General features: G+C 30.1%; 1 protein-coding gene across 1 annotated transcript; it reads left to right on the top strand.

Annotated features, from left to right (window-relative positions):
* The first annotated feature begins 12,929 nt into the window (after positions 1–12,929).
* On the top strand, positions 12,930–15,331 carry LOC107483553 (protein DETOXIFICATION 55). Its single transcript, XM_016104173.3, has 2 exons — positions 12,930–13,121; positions 13,662–15,331. The coding sequence occupies exons 1-2, from the start codon at positions 13,074–13,076 to the stop codon at positions 15,216–15,218; spliced, it is 1,605 nt and encodes a 534-aa protein (XP_015959659.1). The 5' UTR covers positions 12,930–13,073; the 3' UTR covers positions 15,219–15,331.
* The last annotated feature ends 9,072 nt before the right edge of the window (positions 15,332–24,403 follow it).

The following is a 24,403-nucleotide window of genomic DNA, read 5'->3' on the forward strand; positions in this document are numbered from 1 at the left end:
ACGAGTTAATAATTATTTTTTTTAACATTTATTTTTTATTTTTTACGGTATTTTTTAATTCGACAAACTAAAAAAAATTCTGCCACGAATCTAAACTCTAATTAAAGATCTGTTGCTGACCAATGAGTTATTACATACTTACTTAAACGGATAATGAACTAATTAATAGACTAACTCAAATTGGTATAATTTTTTAACATTATTCGTTAAAAATTAAACCAATTAAATTTTTTAAAAAATAGAACATATAACTACAAAAGATTGATATATAAAGCAATTGTGCAAGGAATACATAAATACAAAAAAATAAATAATAAATAATTAACCTTTAAGTGTCAGTCTCAGTTAAAATATTGAACTAATACTTTTACTATTTAATTCTCGAAATTCTTAATTTGAATTATTTTCAAATTGTTCATTATTCCTAAATAAACCTAAATTACTATATTAATTCATGTTAAATTATATAATATAATTCATTGAAAAGAAAATTAGTAAGACACCGCTCACTCAGCAACACACATACACAACATGCATACACATATTTTTAAAACTTTTTGAAATGTTTCAGTTTGAAATAACAGATTGCGGAGAAATGATCGTGTCAGTCAAACATTATATTTTGACCAAGGGGTATTAATGAATTTAATTAGGAATTTTGTCAAATGTATACACATCACATTATCTAAATTTATATATCTATATATGTGGAACTTAAAAACTTCACTCTTAAATTCAAACAATTTCATCCCTTCTATATATATAGCCGGTATAGTTTGGTTGTTGTTCTAATTAATTAGACAATACCATGATGAGTCCAGACATTAGGTAGAAAAATATGTTTAAAGAAGAGAATGAAAAAGTTTAAAACTATTCTAAAAGGGATAACTTTGAAAGAATATGTATAATTCTAAAACTTTTTTACTATAAAATGTGTTACTTTATAGAAAATTTTGTGCAAACTCATACATATAATGCAGTAACACATACTACAACAGAATATAACTTAAGTTGATTAGTTATTGAGTTTGTTATTATTATTACCATCTGAAAATAGTTAGTTAGAATTGAATTAGCACTATATAAAGTTGTTGTCATAGCGATAGTTATTTTAGTTCTTTTACTGTGGATTGAGTTTATGTTAGTTTTATTTCTTCTCTTAATTCCTTCTATTCGTGTGTTCTCTTTTTGCTTCGCTCACCTTTTAACATAGCGTGGTGAGCGTGGAGATCGAAGAGTGTTCCAAGGGATTGAGATTGAAGAAGGGGCTTAATCATTCAGATTTGATAATCATAAACGCAAGTTCTGAATCGCTAGTTAGCGTGCATTGATGGAACCAGTTTGCGGAATTGCACAACCAGAAGCACGATCCCCATTGGAGAACCTCGATCCTCAAGGAATTTCAGTATTTTTTAATCAACTTTCTGCAATTCAAGCGCACATAAACAAATAAGGGGCATGATGACTTGATGTCATCCTCACCTTCCTCCGGCTTATCACCGACAAAAACAATGGAAGACCAAGCCAAGATCCTACGAGTCCCTTTTACTTACATCTCTCCAAAAATTCAGGTATATCCATAACTCATGAAATTCTGAATGGAAGGAACTATGAAGATTGGAGTAGAGCTATGAATCTTGCTCTGAAATTAAAGAACAAACTTAGGCTTATTGATGGTAGTTTAGATAAGCCAGAAAAGCACGATCCCCTAATTGAGGCATGGGAACAATATAACACATGTAGTTGCGTGGATCAATCGTTCACTAGAACCTGACATTGCCAAAAGTGTGAGCTGGAACATTATAGCACTGGATCTTTGGGAAGACTTAAAACACATGTACTACCAAAGTGACCGCTTCTGAATCGCTGAGCTACAAGAAGAGTTATATGAAACTAAGCAGGGAGAAATGAGTGTGACCGTGTACTTCACGAAATTGAAGACGATATGGGAAGATATGGACAACTTTAGAGCAATTCCATCATTCGAGTGTGGAAGAAATTGCAATTGTGGACTAGGAGTCATAAGGAACTTTAGAATTGAAGATCAGGTTACTCAATTTCTTAGAGGATTGAATGAACAATATGATGGGGTTAGGTCACAAGTCATGCTCATGGATTTGCTCCCAAACGTCAACATTATTTTCTCTCTTCTCACACAACAAGAGAGATAGTTTCAAAGCCTAGATTTTGTCTCAACCAAAAATGATAGTTTAGACAATCACTCAACCTGCCACCCTCTTGAACACTGTAGAGGCCTCTCAAGACAGAGGGAGAGGGAGGGGCAGATGAGGCAGAAATCCAAGCTTTGGAAGAGGACAGAGAGACAGAGACAAGATGCAATGTTCACATTGTAACAAGATGGGACATGTTATTGATACATGCTACAAAAAGCATGAATTGTCACCACATCTTAAGCAAAGATATAATACAACATTCACCAACATAAGAGCAGCTAAATTTGAATCTGAGGAAAGCAATGAGAATCTCAGAAACCCTTATAGTGGATATGATAGTGATGTAATAAGTTTTGATTTCACACCCTGAACAAAAATCAGCCTTATTAGCACTTCTCAGCAAGAAAGTGCAGAAACCAAGTCACAGTGCTGATCCTCACAAAGAGCCTTTGCCAACACTTCATTCAGGTAAGTTGGTACATATTATGCATTTCACATCAAACATTCTCGCATTAAATGTTTCAAATAAGAAATTTACATCATGGGTAATGGACATGGGGCAACTGACCATGTCTCTTACTCACTCAATGACTTTCATACATATCATGAGATAGCTCCAATCCTTGTAAAATTGCCTAATGGTGCATTAGCCATTAGCAAAATTGCTGGAACTATCATATTCACAAATGAATTTTACCTTGTTGATGCATTATACATCCCTTCCTTTAATTTCAAACTAATTTCTGTTTCCAAGGCCACATCACATCTGCATTGTCATATAAATTTTGATGACCAAAAATGTAAGATACTGGATACCAACTTAGAGAAAGTAATTGGAGTAGCTAGAGCTTGTGAAGAACTTTACACACTGAATAATGAAGCAGTGAGGCCTAACTTTGCACAAACAACAAGCATTCTTACCTTGCCAAAGTCAGAAATAATAAAAGGAATAAATATTTGGCATTTTAGGTTAGGACATTTACCTTTTGAAAGACTCCATGTAATGAAATAATTTATTTTTCTTTTTATAGATTGTAACACAAAAATTGATCCATGTGATACATGTCATTTTTCAAAGCAAAAGAAATTGAGTTTTTCAAACAGCAATACTATTTCAGCAAGCATATTTGAACTTCTTCATATTGATATATGGGGACCTCTTGCAATTCTTTCAATTGCTGGCCACAAATACTTTCTAACAATGGTGGATGACAAATCTAGATTCACTTAGACTCATCTAATAAAAACTAAAGCTGAAGCTAGCACAATAGTAAAAAATTTTGTTCAATTTGCAAAAACTCAGTTCAGCAGCTAAGTAAAGTACATTAAAACAGATAATGGACCAGAATTTTCAATGAAAACTTATTATATTGAAACTGGAATAATACACCAAACTTCTTGTGTTGAGACCCCTCAATAAAATGGAATTATTGAGCGGAAGCATCAACATATTTTAGTTGTCACAAGAAGTTTGTTCTTTCGATCTGGAATCCCAAAATATTTTTGGAATTTTGCTGTCCTTCATGCAGTTTATGTCATAAATCGAGTTCCAAATACTTTTCTAAACAATCAATCACCATTTCAAATCTTTCATAACACCACCCCTGATTTCTCGACCCAGTATTCGGTTGCTTAGCTTATTCTAGCACCATCACCTCAAATAAATCAAAACTTGATTCGAGAGCTCAAAAATCAGTATTTTTAGGATTCAGGGAGGGTGTTAAAGGCTATATGCTCATGGACTTAAAAACTAGACAAATTTTTATTCTGAGACATATACATTTTTATGAAGATCACTTTTCCTTTTCTCATGAAACTGACTCCTTAACTACAACTGCATCTAATCGGCAACAATCCATGAGTATTGACCCCTTTTCATATGACATTTTTCAACCTCATGCACCCTCTAATATACACACAACACACCAAAATTTAGTTAATGTGGAGTCATACCCAAAGGAGTATGAACTCACTGGTCATTCTTCACATAATGATATTTTTCATAATGCAGACTCAATACCAATTGAGCTTTCTCACAATTCACCACCACTTACTATCTATAACACTAATGCTAATAATAAAACAATTACTACAATACCTATTGTTGAGCAGAATGTGCAAAGAATGACCTCGAGAATAAGAAGACCTCCTTCTTATCTTCAACTCTATCAGTGCTTAAATCTCATCACCAAGGCCATCTCTTTCGTCAATACCTACTGTAAGTATCCTCTATCTAATTTTTGTCATATGAGGAACTTTCTAAAAATCATAGAGTATTTTTATTGCATTATCTACAAATACTGAGTCCAAGCATGAACTATGAGAAGGTTATGTCTCAACTTTGTTAGAAAAAAAACTAATAAATCTGAACTTGATTCACTTGATGAAAGCAAGATTTAGAAGATCACCTCTTTGCCACCTGGGAAGAAAGATATAGGATAAAAATGGGTTTTCAAGGTGAAATACAACCCCGATTGATCTGTAGAACGTCATAAGGCACGTCAAAATTGCCAAGAGTTACACACAAGTCCCTGGCATTGATTACAGAGACACTTTTAGTCCAGTCCTAAAGCAAACAAGCCTTCGAATGGTACTTGGATTGGCAGCAGCAAAAAATTGGTACTTGAAGCAAATAGATGTGAACACTGCGTTTTTTCATGGAGATCTTGATGAAGAGGTATATATGGTTGCTCCACCAGGACTGAATGTTGGCAAGGGACAAGTGTGCAAGCTAGAAAAGTTGTTCTATGGATTAAAGCAGGTCAGTAGACAATGGAATAACAAGCTCAAATCTGTTTTATTAGAGCTTGGCTACAAGTAGTGCCGTTTTGATTATAGCCTCTTCAACAAAAAATGTGAAACTGGTTTTACTACAGTGTTAATTTATGTGGACGATTTAGTACTGGTCGGAGATGACATTCTTGAGATCAACATAATCAAAAGTGTCTTGAATGATCGGTTCAAAATCAAGGATATTATGGACTTGAAATTTTTTCTCGGATTGGAAGTAGCGCGTTCAGATAAAGGGCTCACGTTGTACCAGAGGAAGTATATTGTAGGCATGCTTATTGACTATGGCTTTGTCAATTGGAAACCAATCTCTACACCTATGGATTATAGTGTGAAGTTGAGCAAGGATAGTGAAACTCCTTTGCTCGATTCAACTGAATATTGGAAGATAGTAGGTAAATTGTTATATTGACCAACACATGACCAGACATTAGCTATGCCATTAGTCGGCTTAGCCAGTACTTAGACAAACCGACAAGCTTGCATCTACACGCTGCTCTTCGAATCTTGCAATACCTGAAATCTACACCTGCTCAGGGATTGTTCTTTCCCACTTCTACTGATTTATGCATAACGGGCTTCTCTGATTCTGACTGGGCAGCTTGCCTAGACACACGACGTTCAACTTCTGCCTATTGCTTTTATCTTGGCCAGCTTTGATCTCTTGGAAAAGCAAGAAGCATCATACTATTTCATGCAGCTCCTTTGAGCTGAATATAGAGTCTTAGCTACAGCCACCAAAGAGGTTATCTGGCTGAGATACTTGATGAAGGACTTTGAAATGCCTCTAACTAAATTCATCAGTATATTTTGTGATAGCCAATCAGCTATTCACATTGCATCCAACCCAATTTTTCACGAAAGAACCAAGCATATTGAGGTGGATTTCCATGTGGTACGCGACAAGTTCATTGAAGGATTTATTCATTTGATGCCTATCTCGACCAAAGAACAAGTAGCTGGCTTGTTGACAAAGTCGTTGTCCCCTGCTGTTTTCTCAACACTTCACTGCAAGTTAGGACTATTGGACATCTACACTCCCAACTTGAGGGAGGGTATTACTTGATAGAGAACCTTGTGCAGATTCATATACATATAATGTAGCAACACATAACAGAATATAACTTAAGTAGATTAATTGGTGAGTTTGTTATTATTATTGTCATCTAAAAGTAGTTAATTAGAATTGAATTAGCACTATATAAGCTTGTTGTCATAGCGATAGTTAGTTGAGTTCTTTCAATGTAGATTGAATTTATGTCAATTCTATTTTTTTCTCTCAATTCCATCTATTCGTGTGTTTTTTTTCTTTGCTTCGCTCACCTTTTAATAAAATGGTAGAAATATAAGACATACACGCAAGGTTATGAAAACCTAACTAGTCACTGAGTTGATAAAAATAAAAATTTAAAAATTCAACCGAGAGTTATTTATAATTAAATTAAATATAAAAAAACTTATATTTATATATATGTAATATATTTTTTTAAAAATTATATTTTATTTTTTTAAAACTGTTAAAAATTAAAAATCGATTAATTCGACCGAATAATTTTTTTAATTTTTAACTTTTTTTTACAATTAATTTTTATTTTGAATCGAATTAATGTAGTAATTAATTTCTATTCAATTTAGTTCAAAGAATCATGTTACACATGTCTACCATTTTCAATAGTCCCCATTATTCCTTCTATTCAATAAGGCAATAACAATATACATCAAAACTACTACCGGTATAATATCCAGTGTTCCTCCAAATTTACTCTTCTCTTTTAATCCCTCAGAATTTATTATAGGAAAAGTCTAGCAATTTTATTGCATTTTGGCCAACATGTAATTAGTAGAGAAAGGTGAGCCATTGGATGAAATCTCACACCAATCTCACACCATCAAATTATCATTGATGGCTAGTTAATGGTTACCAATCACAAATATTGTTAGACCTAGCATTGCTCTTTATTATATTCCAAGGCATAAATAACAAAGCGCGCAAAGTACTAACTGGATTAATAATTTTCCAATAATTTATGTTAGGCATGCACCAAGACAAATAATGGCCATACACATATTGTGTGGTTAGGTAAGTAGCCAACTTTTTTTTGGCACGTTATTTCTCAATTCGACAACTTAACGACTAGTCTGCCATGAATCTGAGTTTCATTTAAAAATTTTTTATTGGCCAATAAATTACTAAATACACAAGATAAAATTCAAACTTTCAACGTAACACTGACTTAAGTGAAGGAATAAATTAGCCACACCACTGATTCAAATTGGTTAGGTAAACAGACAACTAATACAATGCAATCTAGAAAAGTATTTTATGCGAATCTTGTGTACCAAGATAAAAGAACATGGTACAGAGAGTGTGAACTGTACTGTACTAAATTTCTTTCTCATAAAAGGAAATCTATGAAAGATCCTTCTAGTGTAGCTAGCATGGGAGTAAAATAAGTAAAGAACTCACATATTAAAAAACAAAATTAATATGAAAAGGGGAAGGCAAGACCGTAAGGAAGCATGAAATTGAGTATTCTTAATTGGTAAAAGTCTTCGGTGCATTAATAATGTACTGTTTGAAATATGAACAAATAAATTATAAAAGTAAAAGCAAAGTTATTATTAGTACTTTGTGGGTAACAATGAAGCATACAAGTGTTAAAGAGTCTTAAAGGGAGGTTGTTGATTTTCTAAAGCCCTCTAATACGGCGTTCATGGAGTTTGAAAGTAAATAGGCATGCCTAATTTGAAGTGAATTTTGTCAATATTCAACATTATTTAGTCGTAAAGAACAAGAAAAGACGCATGCACATTATAGCCATGCAGCTTATAGCTAGGGTTAGCACCAAATGCGTTACATTATTCAAATCTTGTATATTTTGTATGTCACCGTCTTCACCAACTTCTCATTGCGCCACAAACAGAAAAAATAATGATGGAAAAAAGGAAAATAGTAAAAAAAGTTGCTTTTTGATATTTTATTTTATTTTATAATTAAACACTTAATTTTAGAAAAAAAATAATCAAAATATAATAGTTTAGTTGATAGACACTTATACGCTGATAGTTTTAAAATGACTACGACTCACATGTGAAGATATATAACACATGTTCATTTTAGCTATAATATTTACATTTTATTTTCATTTGAATAATCACGTAATTTTAATTAGTTCGCCAATCTCATGAGCAGTATTTTATTTACAATTTAAAAAAAAAAGAAAATTCTCTGCCTGTTAAAGAAAAGTGATTGGCATGTCAAACGTACGTGGTGAACGAGACATGACCAAGATTTTGTCAAAGTCTAAATTTTGAGTGAATATATGTTAATGGATTCACTTGTGTGAAACCACCTTTTCCTGTCTTATTGAACCGTAACCTATTAAGGAACATGTGTGGTATATAGGATCACATCATCGAATCACCATGATGGAAGCTAATAAGAGACTAGTGAGCTTCAATTCTTTTATGTAATAAAAATTCTCTATCTAACCGTAATTATTCACGTAAAGATNATATATATTATATTAAATAATTTATTTAATTATTTTTGTATAAAAATATTTTTATGGGCAAGGTAAATGGAGAGATATAAAATGCATGGTGGGGAACAACGTTACAAATATGAATGAATTAGAATAGCAAGTTGCTTTTTGAGGACAAGGTGTTTGCTCCAATGAAAAAGGTGTGGTGAGGTGGCTTCAAGCAAGTTATGTGATTTTTTGGATCTATATATATCCCATCATAAAATATCTTGCCTGCCTCCAAAAATTAACATGTGATACATATATTATATATATATAATATTATTAAAGGAGATATTTTTTTTTGCTTACAATACAATCTAATTTTTATTAGTTAAACTTTCTGTTGTTTTTTGATGTGGACCTATCTCCCAATACTGTAATTAATTTCAAATTTCAAAGTCCCTACAAACCGAAAATGAATATTAATTAAAAATAATATATAGCAAGGTATTTATTTTTAATTATATGTTTATGTAGATGAAGGATAATATATATAAGTCTATAAATAAAGTTTTAATATAATCAAGGTTTTCATTATGAAATTGTATACCTCTGGTTTTAAAAATTTGAAATAATCCTTAAATTTTCATTTTGTATATAATTTTATTAATTTTTGTATTTTTTTATATATTAACACGTAGTAGTCTATAATGTAATATGTTATGTAATGAGGAGATATTTTAATTTTTTCAAATAATATTGTAAAATATAATATTTTATTATATAATATTTTTAACATATTCTTTCTTATTTTATTTTAAACAATATATGATAACAAATTATAATTTACATAATTTTTTAAAAAAATAAAGTTTAAAAAAATCCATCAATTAGTTGGGGTGACTCTCCATCAGTAGCTACGCAATTATTATTCCCCATCTCTATTCATTCATGTGATAGAATATTTCTATAATAATTTTTTTTAATATTCATACAAAATTATTTTTATATAAAAATAATTACATAATTTGATATATTTTATTAAAAATATTTAATATAATATATTTGTATTTATATTTTAATTATTATCATTATATAAATATCAGCAGTCACATCTTTAGAATAGGTAACAAGATTTTTAGTTTTTTACCATTCTATTTCAACAAATACTCTTGTGGTATATTANTGTTTATTTTAAAAATATTATTTTAAATAGTAAAATAATTTAAAATTAAATATTTTAAAATATTATCAATTCAATAAGTATTTTATTATTACGTGGATCCAATGATCTTGTCCAGATATGATGGCTAAAGTACTCCTACAAAAGGAGTACACAATATATAATTAAACATTTTAAGATTTGATAATTTTATTTAATAATTATAATTATTGTTAATTTTGAACTAAGATAAGATTATAGCAAATATAAAATTATTATACCCAAATTTTGGGTACTAATTATCTCTAATTTAGATAGTATAATACAATCCAAATACAATTTTTACAGGCATATAGACTTTTGTTTACATCTACATCCATTACACCGGTGCGAATTCTTCATATTCAGTTATCTATATTTTCACAAATTTTAAAGTAGTCATTGTCACTTCTTAGTTACTAGTCATCAATGCACATGTCACATTGAGATATGACTTACTAGTGTTTTACTTAACAAGGTTTATCAGAAAATAACAACCACATTAATTTATATTTGTATTTAGATGGTTGGGAATTTAAATAACCTACAAATTTTAATTGATTCTAATAGCTAAGTTTACCGTTTTAGAACTTTATAACTTAAAATAATAATAAAATAATTTTATACATATATATATTTAATTATATATTATCACATATATAAAATAATTATTTTTTATTTTAACTATATATATAATTATTAAAAAATAAATATATAAAAAAATTTACACTATCAATATATTAAAATTAAATTCAAATTAAGCATGTTTACAATAATTTCATTGATCAAATTAAATTTTGGTATAAAATTATTTGTTTGCCTCCTAATAATTTACTTACAAAATTTATGATATGTAATATTTTTACGACAAAACGGTTTTAAATTTTTTTTGTTATTCGCATTTTTCCATTTGATTTTTTAAACAGAAAAAATAGAATATAAACACAATAAAAACGATTAAATATATTATTGTTAGGAAAAGTCTAGAGGGCGAGCAACTTTTGTATTTTTTGGCTAGCACTTAACTATCAAAACAAAAGTGATAAATCTCCCACCATTAGATACTATTAAATGTAAATTCACACCATTAAAAATATTATTAATGGTCAATTGATGGTTACAAAACACTAAAATTGTTGGTCCCTACCATTATTCTTCTTATTATATTATAATTGGTTCTTTAGATTTTTTTTAATTTTATATCTCACGCATGTGAAAAATTATTAGAGATAAAGTAGTAATAACAATAAGAGGAATGCTAGGGGCAGTAATTTTGGTATTTTGTAATCATCAATTTGTAACTAGCAATTTTTTATAATAAATCTATTTTTCAACTAGTTGATTTCACTTGACTATAATTCTAAAGATTCATAAAATTATTCACGTAATTTTTTTTATAAGCAAGCATTAGGTCAAAAGAGTTATATCGAACCTGTAAAGCATACATATGTTGTGCAAGAACTATAATGGTGATATTTACTACCACATGTATAAAATAGATTATTAAGAATATGATATGAGAAATTATATGTATAAAAAATTGAGTGGAAATAAGTAGAAGAAGAATAGTAGGCAGAAGTTTTGTTTCCGAAAAGATATATATTATTATTATTAGGAGTGTGTCACAGTGTGAGTTCCATCGAACAATTCGTAAGCGCCCAAAATTCGCCAAACATGATCTCAGTATACACAATGCAATAGCAATGAGTTCTGGGAGCACATGCACAAATTAGCAACACCTTCTTTTTAAAACGTGAAGTTGAAACTTGTGGTAATACAGCATATGTGTAATTCTTATGGAGCAGAGAATGTGCTTATGCCTCTTCATATTTGGAAAAGTGACAAAGATGGACTAAGATAGAAGAGAACTTTAGGTATTCCTATTCATTCATGTATATATCGCACGGTTTAAATAAGGTTTTTTAGTGCACCATTGCACCACTATATTACCTAGCCAGCTACTCGCATATTCTTAATTCCTATTCTCCAATTATATATGCATATCCTTTTTGTTTATTTCTAATTAATTAAATATGAAAAATACTATTTATACATTAAAATCAGCCACTAAAATTAGTTATCAATGTATTTATGTATAAATATATATGTGGTTTAATTTATTTTCATAATGTATTTATATTTCAGTATTTATTTTATACTGATTGCTGATTTTGGTGTATACATAACGTAAGCATATGAAGAGAATGATAATCATCTCACTTCTTCTAACATATTAAACTAAATTTTTGTGCACGTTATTCTTTTTATAAACTTTTTTTTATGTCTTATGCTATTTTCTTTTGTTTTGAAATTTAACAAAGATCGAATTTTAGATTCTTTGGTCATAGAAATTTTGATCATGTTATGATATTATTTTTTTTTAATTTTAAGTTGATAAAGAAAGGTATATGAACGATTATATTTTTAACGCAAAGATATATATATATATATCATTGTTTACTTAATGGAAATCATAAAAGATTTATAATTTTTTAAATCTACGTCTTAATTATCTTCATTCTAGTAATTATTTATAATAATATAGAGGAGTAGTGATGAACAAATTAAATTAATGTATTTGTGCAAATAACTTTATATGTCTCTTATACATTATATGAGTGAATGGAACAACTCATCTTCTAGCTAGTGATTGAGATTGAACAATTCCACTTCTTGTATATAAGAACGTTTGAGTGAGTAAAGTGACATATAATTAATTTGTATATATGTATATATATGGCCATGATGTAATTCATCATCACCTCTCAATATAGCTCAAAATATTTTAATTTAATATCCGAGTTTGATTATCCTACATTAATAAAACTATGAGTATTAAAACTATTAGACAAATTAAGTATTAAAAATATTAAAAATAATTAGTATTAACTTAAATATAAAATAAATATAAAAGGCAAATAAATATTGGCCCCTAATATTTTTGGACTATAATTGTTGAGCTTTTTATATTATTGGGATAATACTTTACATCATTGTATATTTAGAGCTGTGTATAAATATTTTATTAGAAATATAATTATTTGAAGAACTAATTTCATGACACACTTCAAATAATAATGTCGTATTAGTTTAGGCTTTTGAAATCATTATATATAGGCTCTTTAAATTTAATGAATATAATTCCAGCAATGTTGCTAACGTTAAGATACCCCACCATGCACCCTCCAAGACCTTATATAAAGGGTTATTCTTTATTGCTTTCTTCTCAACATCGCACATCATCACAAACTTAACACACTTTATTGCTTATTGTTCCCCTCTTCTCTCACTACACTTTTTATGGTCCCCTCTTCATTCCACACACTTCCAATTTAATTTTTTGTGCTTCTCAGAGACTGTTATAATATCCTGTGACACAAACATATCCACATCCACTATCATAAAACAAAGAAAGAGAAAAACTAGAGCCTTCCTTAAGATATGGTTGCCGTCGAGAAAACCTCCAAGCCATACCCTACAACCGCAGAGGTATCACTAATTCTCTTCTTCATTTTCATTCTTTAATTTACCCTTTTCATTATATATATATATATATATATACACACAAATAGTTTTGAATTTTTTGTAAAAAAGATTACGGTTTGACTATTGACTGGAGAAGAAATATGGTACAAATTTATTTGTCAATAAACTCATTTTTTTACTTTTTTTTTATTCAAAATTTTCATCTCATTTTATTTAAACCATAAGAAGTATAGTGACATTTCGAAACTCTAGTAGTCTTCTAAACAAAAATAGAAAATATAAATACAAAGTGAGATAAACAAAAATAGAAAGTGTCTGTAGGACAAAGAGGTGGGAAGTGGTGATTACTCTCCGGCCATGATTTGTTTTTGTTGCACACAAGCTTTATGACTCACAAACATGATTATATCAAATAACAAAATGACGTTGCAATTATTAAAGTCCAATAAGGACAATAGAATAAGTATTTCAATTATAAAAATTTAAGTGTTTAAAACACTAATTAAAGTTAATTATGTTTTTTTTTTTCTTGATCATGAGCAGGTAGTGGATGAGGTAAAGAGAATGGCAGACATAGGTTTCCCAATAGCAGCCATGAGCCTAGTGGGATACCTCAAGAACATGATCATGGTTGTATGCATGGGAAGGCTCGGGAGCCTCGAGTTAGCCGGTGGTGCTTTAGCCATCGGCTTCACAAACATCACCGGCTACTCCGTTCTCTCAGGCCTAGCCATGGGCATGGAGCCGCTTTGCACCCAAGCCTTCGGTTCTAGAAACTTCTCCTTAGTCTCCATCACAATGAAACGAACCATCCTAATGCTACTCCTAGCATCCCTACCCATTTCAATCTTGTGGCTAAAGCTTGAACCTTTGATGCTTTGCCTCCATCAAGATTCTGAAATAACACGAATTGCAAGCGTCTATTGCTTCTATTCTATCCCTGACCTCATTGCTAATAGCTTCCTTCACCCTATACGTATTTTTCTACGTAGCAAAGGTACAACTTGGCCTCTAATGTGGTCCACTTTCTTCTCCATTCTCATACATGTTCCAGTACTCGCTTTCTTCACCTTCAAACTCAACCTTGGTGTTCCCGGGATCGCGGTTTCGGCTTTTGTCGCAAATTTCAACACACTTTTGTTTCTTCTATCATACATGGTATACACAAATATCTCAAACAACAATAAAGATTCGTCGTCGTTGTCGCTTTTTTGTCCCTTGTCACAATCTCAAAAGGTTGTCCATGGTGATGCTATCTTCAATAATTCCTGTCCAACAACTTTGAGTCGCAAAGAATGGGGGATGTTGATAAGATTTTCGATACAAAGTTGTCTTGGCGTGTGTTTGGAATGGTGGTGGTACGAGCTAATGACGATTCTAGCGGGTTATCTTTATAACCCGCGTGTGGCTCTGGCAACCGCCGGCATAGTGATACAGACAACTTCGTTGATGTACACTCTGCCGATGGCGCTGAGCGCGTCCGTTTCCACTCGGGTTGGAAACGAACTGGGCGCGGGTCAACCCGAAAGGGCGAGCTTGTCCACGATGGTGGCCATAGGAATGGCACTAGCAAGCTCAGTGTTGGGATTATTATGGACCACTCTAGGGAGAGAGGAATGGGGTAGGGTTTTCACAAGTGATAGTGAAGTGTTGGAACTTACAATTACGGTTTTGCCCATAATTGGATTATGTGAGATTGCAAATTGTCCACAAACAACAAGCGTTGGAATCCTTAGAGGGAGTGCTAGGCCTGGGGTTGGAGCTGGAATCAACTTCTATTCTTTCTACTTGGTTGGGGCACCCGTGGCAATTGTTTTGGGGTTTATTTGGGAATTAGGGTTTGTGGGAATGTGTTATGGATTGCTATCGGCTCAGGTGGCTTGTGTTGTTTCCATCCTTCTTGTTGTGTATAACACCGATTGGGAAATGGAGGCGTTGAAAGCCAAAAGTTTGGTTGGAATTGGTTATGGTGGTTCGCTGTCACGTGACACAAATCATCATGGTTGTCGTCCACAACACCAAACAGTCAAATGTGAAGAATGTGTTGTCTTTATCCCTCACCACGGACAACATCAACAACAACCCAAACTCATTAATTGAGTTTAATTTCTATACACATTCTATAAAAGTATTTTAAACTCTCATTCCAATTGAATGTGAGTTTAATTTTTTTTTATAATTAGTCATGTGTATAGTAATTTAACTCCTTTTAACTGCTGTAAGATCTTATCAAGTGACTATATAGTTGATTAATATTTTTGTTGTGTATGTTTATATATGATTATGTATATGTATTTGCTTTATTATATTGTATAACCACGTATATTTATTATTTAATTGGTCTTGTAATTTTCTTCCCTCCTTTTCTGGATACAAGTATAAGATCTGGTAACTACTCTAGCTACTAGTATCAGATTACTAATTGATAATTAAGTAGTGTGTTTGGTTTAAATAATCCCAATCATATTTCCTTTTTCCTCTCTCAAAATTTCACTATCATCATACTTATATTTGCTAAATTAATTTATTAATCTAAAATATATGTGACAATTATATTATAGAAAATTATATAGGAGAAATATAAAAATACTTTAAAATTTATTGGTTTTGTAAAAATATTTAGTACAAAGGGAGAATCATACATATAGGCATGGAATAAGTCACGTGTGTAAAACTTTGGAGTACATACTTTCTTGGAATCAATTAATTTTAATTTTATTAAAAAAATAATTTTATGAGATGATATTAAAAATTTTAAACCTTAAAATAAAATACAAAAAAATTATATAAACTCAGAAAATTCTTCTGTACCTAATTTCATTACAATTCTTAATAAAAAACAATTTTAATGTATTGATGATGTAAAAATATTTTACACAAGTATTTAATTACGTCTATTTTGGTTATTTATGCAATTAATATAAAAAATAATTATTTTTTATAACGTAATATTATATCATTAAACATATGTACAAGAAAAAGTATAAGGTATCAATATATTATCTGCCAACTTATTATCAATAATAATTAATTATTATATTTTAAATACATATATAAAGAGCACATCCAAAAAATATATTTATAAAGACACTTCTATTAAACACAGCTATAAAAAAGACATTTTTAATTTATTAGGCACATTCACAAAGACACTTCTACTAAACAAAGTTATAAATAAAAGTTGGCAGAAATTGACAAAAATACTATTAATAACAAACAAAATTGTATATATAAAATTATTTTACACTAATAATATATCAAAATTAAATTCTTCTTACTAAATATAATCTAGTATAGTTGGAGCAGATATAAGTCTATCTACATCACTTTTATATATAAATAAAAAGAAAAAACAGAGATAGAGAAAGAAGAAAAGTGCACTACATGTTTTAAAATTTAGAGCTCGTTTTCAACGAGCTGAATACATTGAATGTCTTTGACGTTGCATTTCCAATTTATGAAATTTGAAGCATGTGCTAACATGTGTTGCATACACGATGCCATGTAAATATATGAAGGTACTTCCATTTACCAACATAAACTTAAACATCATTGTCTTATGTCATTTACATGCATGACGTACACTATACGTGAGATGTTATATCTTTTCCGTCCTTTGTATTCTCAAGTCGTACTTCATCATTAGGCCACAAACAATCTATTCTTGATGCCATTGATTTATTATTATTATTATTATTATTATTATTATTATTATTATTATTATTATTCAAAGATGCCATATGATGAATAGACTACACATTAGACCTATGCAAACAAGTTTGGCAGAAATGTAGCAATTTGAAAGCAACCGAGATTTTTTCAAATAACTAACTATCACTATACTTGTTCTATAATTATGCATCAATTATTAAATGGTACTTTTTCCTTTGTCATGGAAATATATAGATAATGAATGGCCCAAAAGAATTATATATACACACCAAACCGACGGATAGGAGATTAGGAGGCACATAGAAAGCCACTACATCTCATTGTCTGGTAATTTCAAAAAAAAAAATTCTAATGTTTAAATAAAATAATATTATTATATTTTAATTTAAATTTAATTTTTATACATTATTAATATAAAATAGCCTCACACATGTATTCAACTATATACTGATACATCAATAACAAATAATGCTACATGTACACCAAATCAATCACCAAAGTCAGCCATCAGGGTAAAATACATATTAGAATATGAATACACATTGAAAATAAATTAAACTATACTTATATTTATACACAAATATATTAGTGACTGATTTTAGTGATTAATTTTAGTGTACAAATAACATTTTTATAAAAGATTATTATTTTTCAAATTTATTAAATAAATAATTATCTAAAATAACAAATATAATCAGATGACTGTATTAAAAAATTAGATTTTATTTAAAACTTTTTAAATGTAATATATAAAAGAACTAGAATTAGAGAAAATGAATTTAATTAAGAAAAAATAAATTTTTGGAAAATAGGAGTGAAAGTGTGAGAATAACTAACGGTCATATATTATATAAAGTGGTGATCGGAAAGAGTTGACTTTAGGTATTTGGAGTTATAACTAAATAAAAATAGCAATTATAATACTCTTTTTTCAATAATATAATGTGTTAAACTCTAAACTTCAAAAGAAAAAGGAAAAAAAAAATCTTCCGAAAACTCAACTAACTCTTCTTAATACTATCTGATATGATAGTTAAGCAAAGGCTATAGTAGCCATCCTTGGGGATAATCGAAATCAGGTTTTACTTGTTTGTTCCTTATATAATTACCACTAACAAGTTAGTGGAACAAAGATAGAATGTGTGTAAATTCCTGTGATTTTAATTTCTTGATACTACCAAGCTTTAATTTTAAAATATATTTAATTGATTTCGTTCTTCTTTTATTAATTCACCATAAAATTAAAGTACAACCGATATTTTATAAGACATATAACCTAACTGGTTAACTGCCACTTAATTATTTTAGGCCCCACACCCAGAAATAAAATAAGATAAGAAAGAGGCTTTTTCAAGCCATGAACAATCTAATTGATTAGTTGTTACTCAACTAATTGGAGCATAATTATGTGAACAAAATAATGGCATAATGGTCATGAACGAACCCATAAAGTTTTATGGGATAGGTCGCGGTACAATTAGAGTGGGGTGAGATTTGGATCGATTTTGAGTCAAAAATTTATTTGATTTGAATATTAATTTTATTTGTGGTACAGTTTAAATTGGATAATTTTTTAAAAAATTTAATTCAATTTTTAAGCAATTTGAATTGAATTAGACTGAATTTGTGGTTTTATAAATTTAAAAAATTATATATATAAAATAACAAACTTTAACATTAAATTTTAAATAACTAAATAAAATAATAATATTATAACACATTATGTTATTTGTACTGAATTGAATCGGTTATAAAGTCACAAAAAAAACATGATCGGTTATAAGAAGTAAATTTAAAATTTGATTTAATCTAGCGCTTTGCAAAAAATAAAATCTAATCAAATCTACATTAATACTAAGCTTTTGATTCTGTACCAGCTTATTTTACAGAATCGGATTCAAATTGTGATGGAACCTTATCAGCAAAAAGATGATCAGCAAGGCCGTTAGCATTAATAACATGAAGGGCAAGCTTTTGCCAGGTTCGAAAAGTGTTTTCAGTCCATTTGTTAAGAATGGGTGCAGTAAAGGGTTGAGGAGAAGGGGAAGAAGAAGAAGAAGTGGGTGGGTTCTGATGAGAGATGATTGAAGCTATGAATCTATCACCTATGCTCTTGATACCATGAAAGAGTTTTCAATGAAACAAAAAGCTAAAATGATTTGATGATCTAATATTTGAGTAATTGGATCAGATTATATAGATGAGGCAACTCTGCTATATATATAGCAAGTTACCATAGAATTCTGTTATTAACACAAAACAGAAATAACAGATTTAAAAATAAATTAGGTTTGATTATCTCTTAACAACTATATCTTGATCTTTTTAATCATGATCTGTTATATTACATACTCTATCTCTATTACAATTTTAATTAATTTTCGATTTAAATTAAATTAAATAAACGATTTAATTTAAATAAGTTTGAATTTGAATACCCTATAGACAATAACACTGTTTAAAAGAATAGACTAAACAATATAAAAATATAAAAATGTAGAAAGATTCCTTTGAAGTGTAAACATAATACAGTGCTCAATAGTGATTATATACTACTATTGCATATAAAATGCATTCAATACTTGAATCGGGATTGTATGCCCTTAACCAAGTGACTCAAATTTAAATTTTGAGAATGAAAAAAATTTATAAATCGAAGTAAATTGATTAAATTCTTGTAATAGGAATTTAGAGTTGATGGGATTTCCCATAAGAGTAATATGAAACTTAATTATATAATTATAGTTACAATCCAACATCTAGATTGGGCTTAAAGATAGTCAAATGCCCAAGTTCCTTGTAGGTACATCTCATCGCGGTAGAGACACTAATCTATGAGCAAGGAAAATTTGCTACAATTTTATATTCTGATCTCTAAATTTAAATTCCACAACTATAAGAGAGGTAGCAACCCTAATTTTGCATCTAAGTTTTTGATCCTATAAAATATCCATTTTTTTTGTTTTAATTATAAAATATCCATTTAATTTTTTTGTTTTAATCCATGAATTTTTTATTTTATTAAATAAAATAAATATAATAATTACTGAAATAAATAATTTAAAAAATATTTATCGAAATAAATATCATTCTTTTATCTTGTTTACACTGTAAACGAGATATATATAATTTTTCAATTTTCGTATATCTCGTTTACACTATCCATCTTCTCTCTTATTTAAAATCAATCGTTTATCTTTTTTATTATTTGAAACATTCCATTTTTAAGAGTATGATTCAAATTAAAAATATTAATATTTTTTATTATTTTCAAAAAATATATTAAATTATTTATAAATACATATATCTCGTTTATCATATAAACGAGATATACAAAAATTAAAAAATTACATATATTTCGTTTATATTGTAAATGAGAAGTAAATGAAATACATGCAAAATTATCTTGTTTACAGTATAAACGAGATACAAAAAATATTTATTTCAGTAAATATTTTTTAAATTATTTATTTCGGTAAATATTTTTTAAATTATTTATTTCGGTAATTATTATATTTATTTTATTTATTAAAATAAAAAATCCTTTAATCCATGCATTAGTTTGTTTCGTTAAATACTAGCCTGGCATGTAATACATGTCTTGTCATATCGACATTTCATATATTTTTTTAAAATATATCCCTAACATTTAATTATATTTAATTTTATTCTTAATGTTTTTAAATTTAATAAAATAAAAAATAAATTTAAACTATTAAAAATTTTTAAATCTCTCTCTCTCAACAGTTAAACTGGATAAAAAGTCATAATTTTTTAAAGTTCTATATCGTCACAAAAGAGTTATAGATGTCGAAAAATACTAATGTGTCATTATGGGAAACCTCTTGTTCTAAAGAAATAAAAAACTTCAAATGATCTAGGATGCAGATTTTGAGATTGTATAAATTATGATGTAAAATTTTCTATTCTTATGGGATTAGGATTTTTAAATTCTTGTAAATGGAGAATTTTGGTTTGGGTGTGGTTTAACTAAGTGTTGGATGATATTATTATAGATTGAAAAAGACTATTCTTTTTTTATTTGGGCAGATTGTGAGGTAGCAGCAAAAAAAAAAAATGATAAAGTTGTAAGATTGAAGATGAAAATTTGTACCTTGAAAACTAAATTAGCCTATACCAATTGTAAATGGAAGATTGTTGCTGTGTTTAAGATTATAGGGTGGATTATGATATTTTTCTTGTTGTATTTATTGTGTAAAAAGGGACCATAGTGAGGTTGCCATACTAGAAGAATGAGAGATTTTGGGAAGGGGTTGAGGCATAGAAAAATTGTTGTAATGAGTATTGTCTTTTGTCTGCAAATTTCAATTGAGCGGCATATGATGTTTTAAAAATGTTCTTAGGTCAAAAACTATTTTTTTTACTGTTATCCTTGAAGTTTGAAATTTGCTTTATTTATGTACCTGATGCAAAAACTTATGTACAATATTGTCTCTAAAATGTGACTTTTTTTTTCGAAAATGTCCCTGAACAATCTTAAGCGACATAATAAGTGTTTGATAGTCTATGCTAGTGTATAAAATAACCAAATTGACAATGAAAACTTTCTTAGAAATTGAAACATAATAACATCAGATTTCATAATAATGTTATTATATAGTGATAGTGATTCATAAAGTACATTTATAATCTATTATCCTAATGATGTGACATTGGATAGTCTATCCATAAATTACATCAGAAGCCAACATTCATGTCCATGAAGATAAGTAACTCATGAGTTTAGAAAATTCAGATTTATGTTGATGATGAACAAATATTATTGAAATGATTGATTACAAAATTATTAATTATGATTTTTATGTAACATGTGTTGATTAATAATTTTGTGATGCAGGTTTACTATTGGGCCGAAAAATAAAAATTGTTGCAGGCCCAAATCAAAATACACATTCAGCCTTGTTGAAATGTTTCTATATTATGTGGCTGAATTGATTGTTATGTTACTTGGGCCAAATTGATCCATTATTGCTACAAGCTCAAGTTAAACACATTTTGCTATCCACCCCAATGCATGATCCGAAAAATAATTCATCAGGAAAGCAAATGTTGATATTTGCCTTAAGGCTTCCAACGGATTCCATTTCTTATTGTGGGATGGATTTCAAATTTAATGTGCTAGCATTGGAAACATAAATGAGAGAGAGAAATTGATTTGATGGCTTCAGTAACTCTACACGCTACCTTATGCAAAGGAAGTTGAACTTTAATTTCACTTTATCATTACCCATTAGCTAGTGTTCAAATTTCTCTCTCCTCTCTCTCATCTTTGCTTCCTGTTTCGGTCTTTACACAGCAAACCATGGAAGTTCTTGTAATACATCAAGATGAAGTTATGAGCAAGCTAAAGACCATCATAATGATGGCAAGAAAACATAAAAAATGTAGTGGCTAAGATTCTCATTCACTTGTGGTAAGATATTGTGAAGAGATCTTGGCTTCTCCATACCAAAAATGGAAGAAAAGATTTCGGCCAACAAGGTAAAGATCCTTGGAGGAATGGCTTGTCTCTGATTCTGCTCAACCACCACAGAAAGTAGCTAGGGTGGCTACATGATGGAAGAGGCAGAGATTGGAGCAGATGAAGCCATCATCATCATGAAGCATCAAGGGCCAGAATTTTATCTTGGAGAGCAAGCCAAGGATGGAGCGCTAGGATTGATGAAAAGTGATGACCAAGGAAGAACTAGAGGTATTTGCATGTTGGGTTTTGCATGGGTTACCTCTTCTCTCACTTTGGCCGAACCGGTTATGTGTGAAGGAAAAGAAGTTAAGATTGGTTTCTATTTCAACTGTGAAAGCTTTCCCCCTTCTATAAAAAGGGTGAACAGTCACGGTTTGATTCAAGGAGAAAGTTTGAGAGTGCAAGGCACAGTATTCTCAGAGCTACCTGAGCTAACAGATTTCTCTTCTCCTTCAATGTATTCTGTTTTGTGTTTTTTTCTGTTTAATTTTGTCATGTCTTGAGTATCACGGAAAAAGACAAACAGTGAGGTTTGTATGAAAAAGCCATAGAGCGAAAAAAGGCAAAGAGTGCAAAATTAAAAGAAAAAGCCATAGATGTTCTTAGATTTCCTTTGTACATCTGTGTTATGTATCATGATTCTGTGAGAATCCCCTTGTAAGTTGGGTTAGCACTTTACAGTCTGTAATCAACAAGATTATAGTGAAATTCCATCATTATTGTGATGAAGACTGGATGTAGGCTGCACTACACTTAGCAGTTGAACCAGGATATATCTGGGTGTAATTTTCTCTCTCTTCTACTCTACTTCTGTTTCCACTGCACAGGAGATAAAACTAAAAAATATCTCGTACCAAGTGACGAGACAAAAAGAAAAGTCTCGTAGTTAGGGATGAGACAAAAATCAAAAAGTCTCCTCAAAGATCAGCAAGTGTAATCAAGCAAAAAAAGGGGCTAAGATTCAACCCCCTCTTCTCTTAGCCACTGAAAACCATCAATTGGTATCAGAGCTTGGTCTTAAAGAGATCAAGCTTTGCAGATTGGAGAAAAGATCCACATGGCAGAAAGCAGTGGCTCAAATCTGGTGTCCTACAACCTTACAGAAGGACAGTCAAGCAACAGACCGCCTCTTTTCAATGGGAAAAATTATACCTATTGGAAGGAGAGAATGAAAATCTTTGTGCAAGCAGTAGACTACAGGCTTTGGAAGATCATCCTAGAAGGTCTTTAATTTCCAACCAACACAAGTGCTAAAGGAGTAGTCACACTTAAACCAGAAGCTAGCTGAACCAAAGAAGATAGAAAGAAGGTTGAGCTAAATGCTAAGGCTGTAAATCTACTCAACTGTGCTATCAGCTTCGAGGAATACCAATGGGTATCAAGATGCACAACGGCAAAGAAAATCTGGGACAAAGTGCAAATCACTCATGAGGGAACCACCATTGTGAAGAAGACTCGAATAGACATGTTAAACAGAGAGTATGAAATGTTTGCAATGAAGGAAGGAGAATCCATTGATGAACTATTCGAACGGTTCAACACCATCATTGTTGGCTTAGATACTCTGGGAATAACATATTCTGATTCTGTGCTTGTGAGAATAGTGTTGAGATGTCTCACTAAAGAGTGGGAAATAAAAGCTTTAATTATTTCTGAGAGCAGTAGTCTTGATTCCATGACATTTGATTATTTGAGAGGAAACCTTCTTGCTTTTGAAAACACTTATTTGAAAAAAGATTGAAAAAAGAAAGGAATTGATTTTTCCTCTGTAACTAACCCCCTGGATGATAAATCCAGTGATAATTCCTCTGAAAATGAATTTATATTGTTTGCCAAAAAATTCAGGAAAATGGTGAAGTTCAAAGGCAAAGGCGGCAGCTCAAGAAAAATGAAGAAAGACCTTAGCAAAGTAATTTGTTACAACTGCAAAAAAATGTGGCACTTCAAATCTGATTGTCCCAAGTTAAAGAAGTAGGAGAAGCAAAAAAGGGGGAAGAAGAAGGGTCTGATGGCATCATGGAAAGACTTGAAAAATGACTCAGACAGTGATGAAGAATCTGAGACCAAGTCACAGCCTTGTCTCATGGCAAATCATGTATATCAGGTATTCTTTCAAAACCCTGACACT

The sequence above is a fragment of the Arachis duranensis genome, chromosome 4, assembly GCF_000817695.3.
Source record: "Arachis duranensis cultivar V14167 chromosome 4, aradu.V14167.gnm2.J7QH, whole genome shotgun sequence".
In the NCBI taxonomy this organism is placed as follows: Eukaryota; Viridiplantae; Streptophyta; class Magnoliopsida; order Fabales; family Fabaceae; genus Arachis; species Arachis duranensis.

Bases quoted from the DNA above. Each gene is read 5' to 3' on its own strand.
- LOC107483553 (XM_016104173.3), top strand. From the start codon at position 13,074: ATGGTTGCCGTCGAGAAAACCTCCAAGCCATACCCTACAACCGCAGAG. The intron at 13,122-13,661 runs GTATCACTAATT...GATCATGAGCAG, and splicing joins CATACCCTACAACCGCAGAG to GTAGTGGATGAGGTAAAGAG.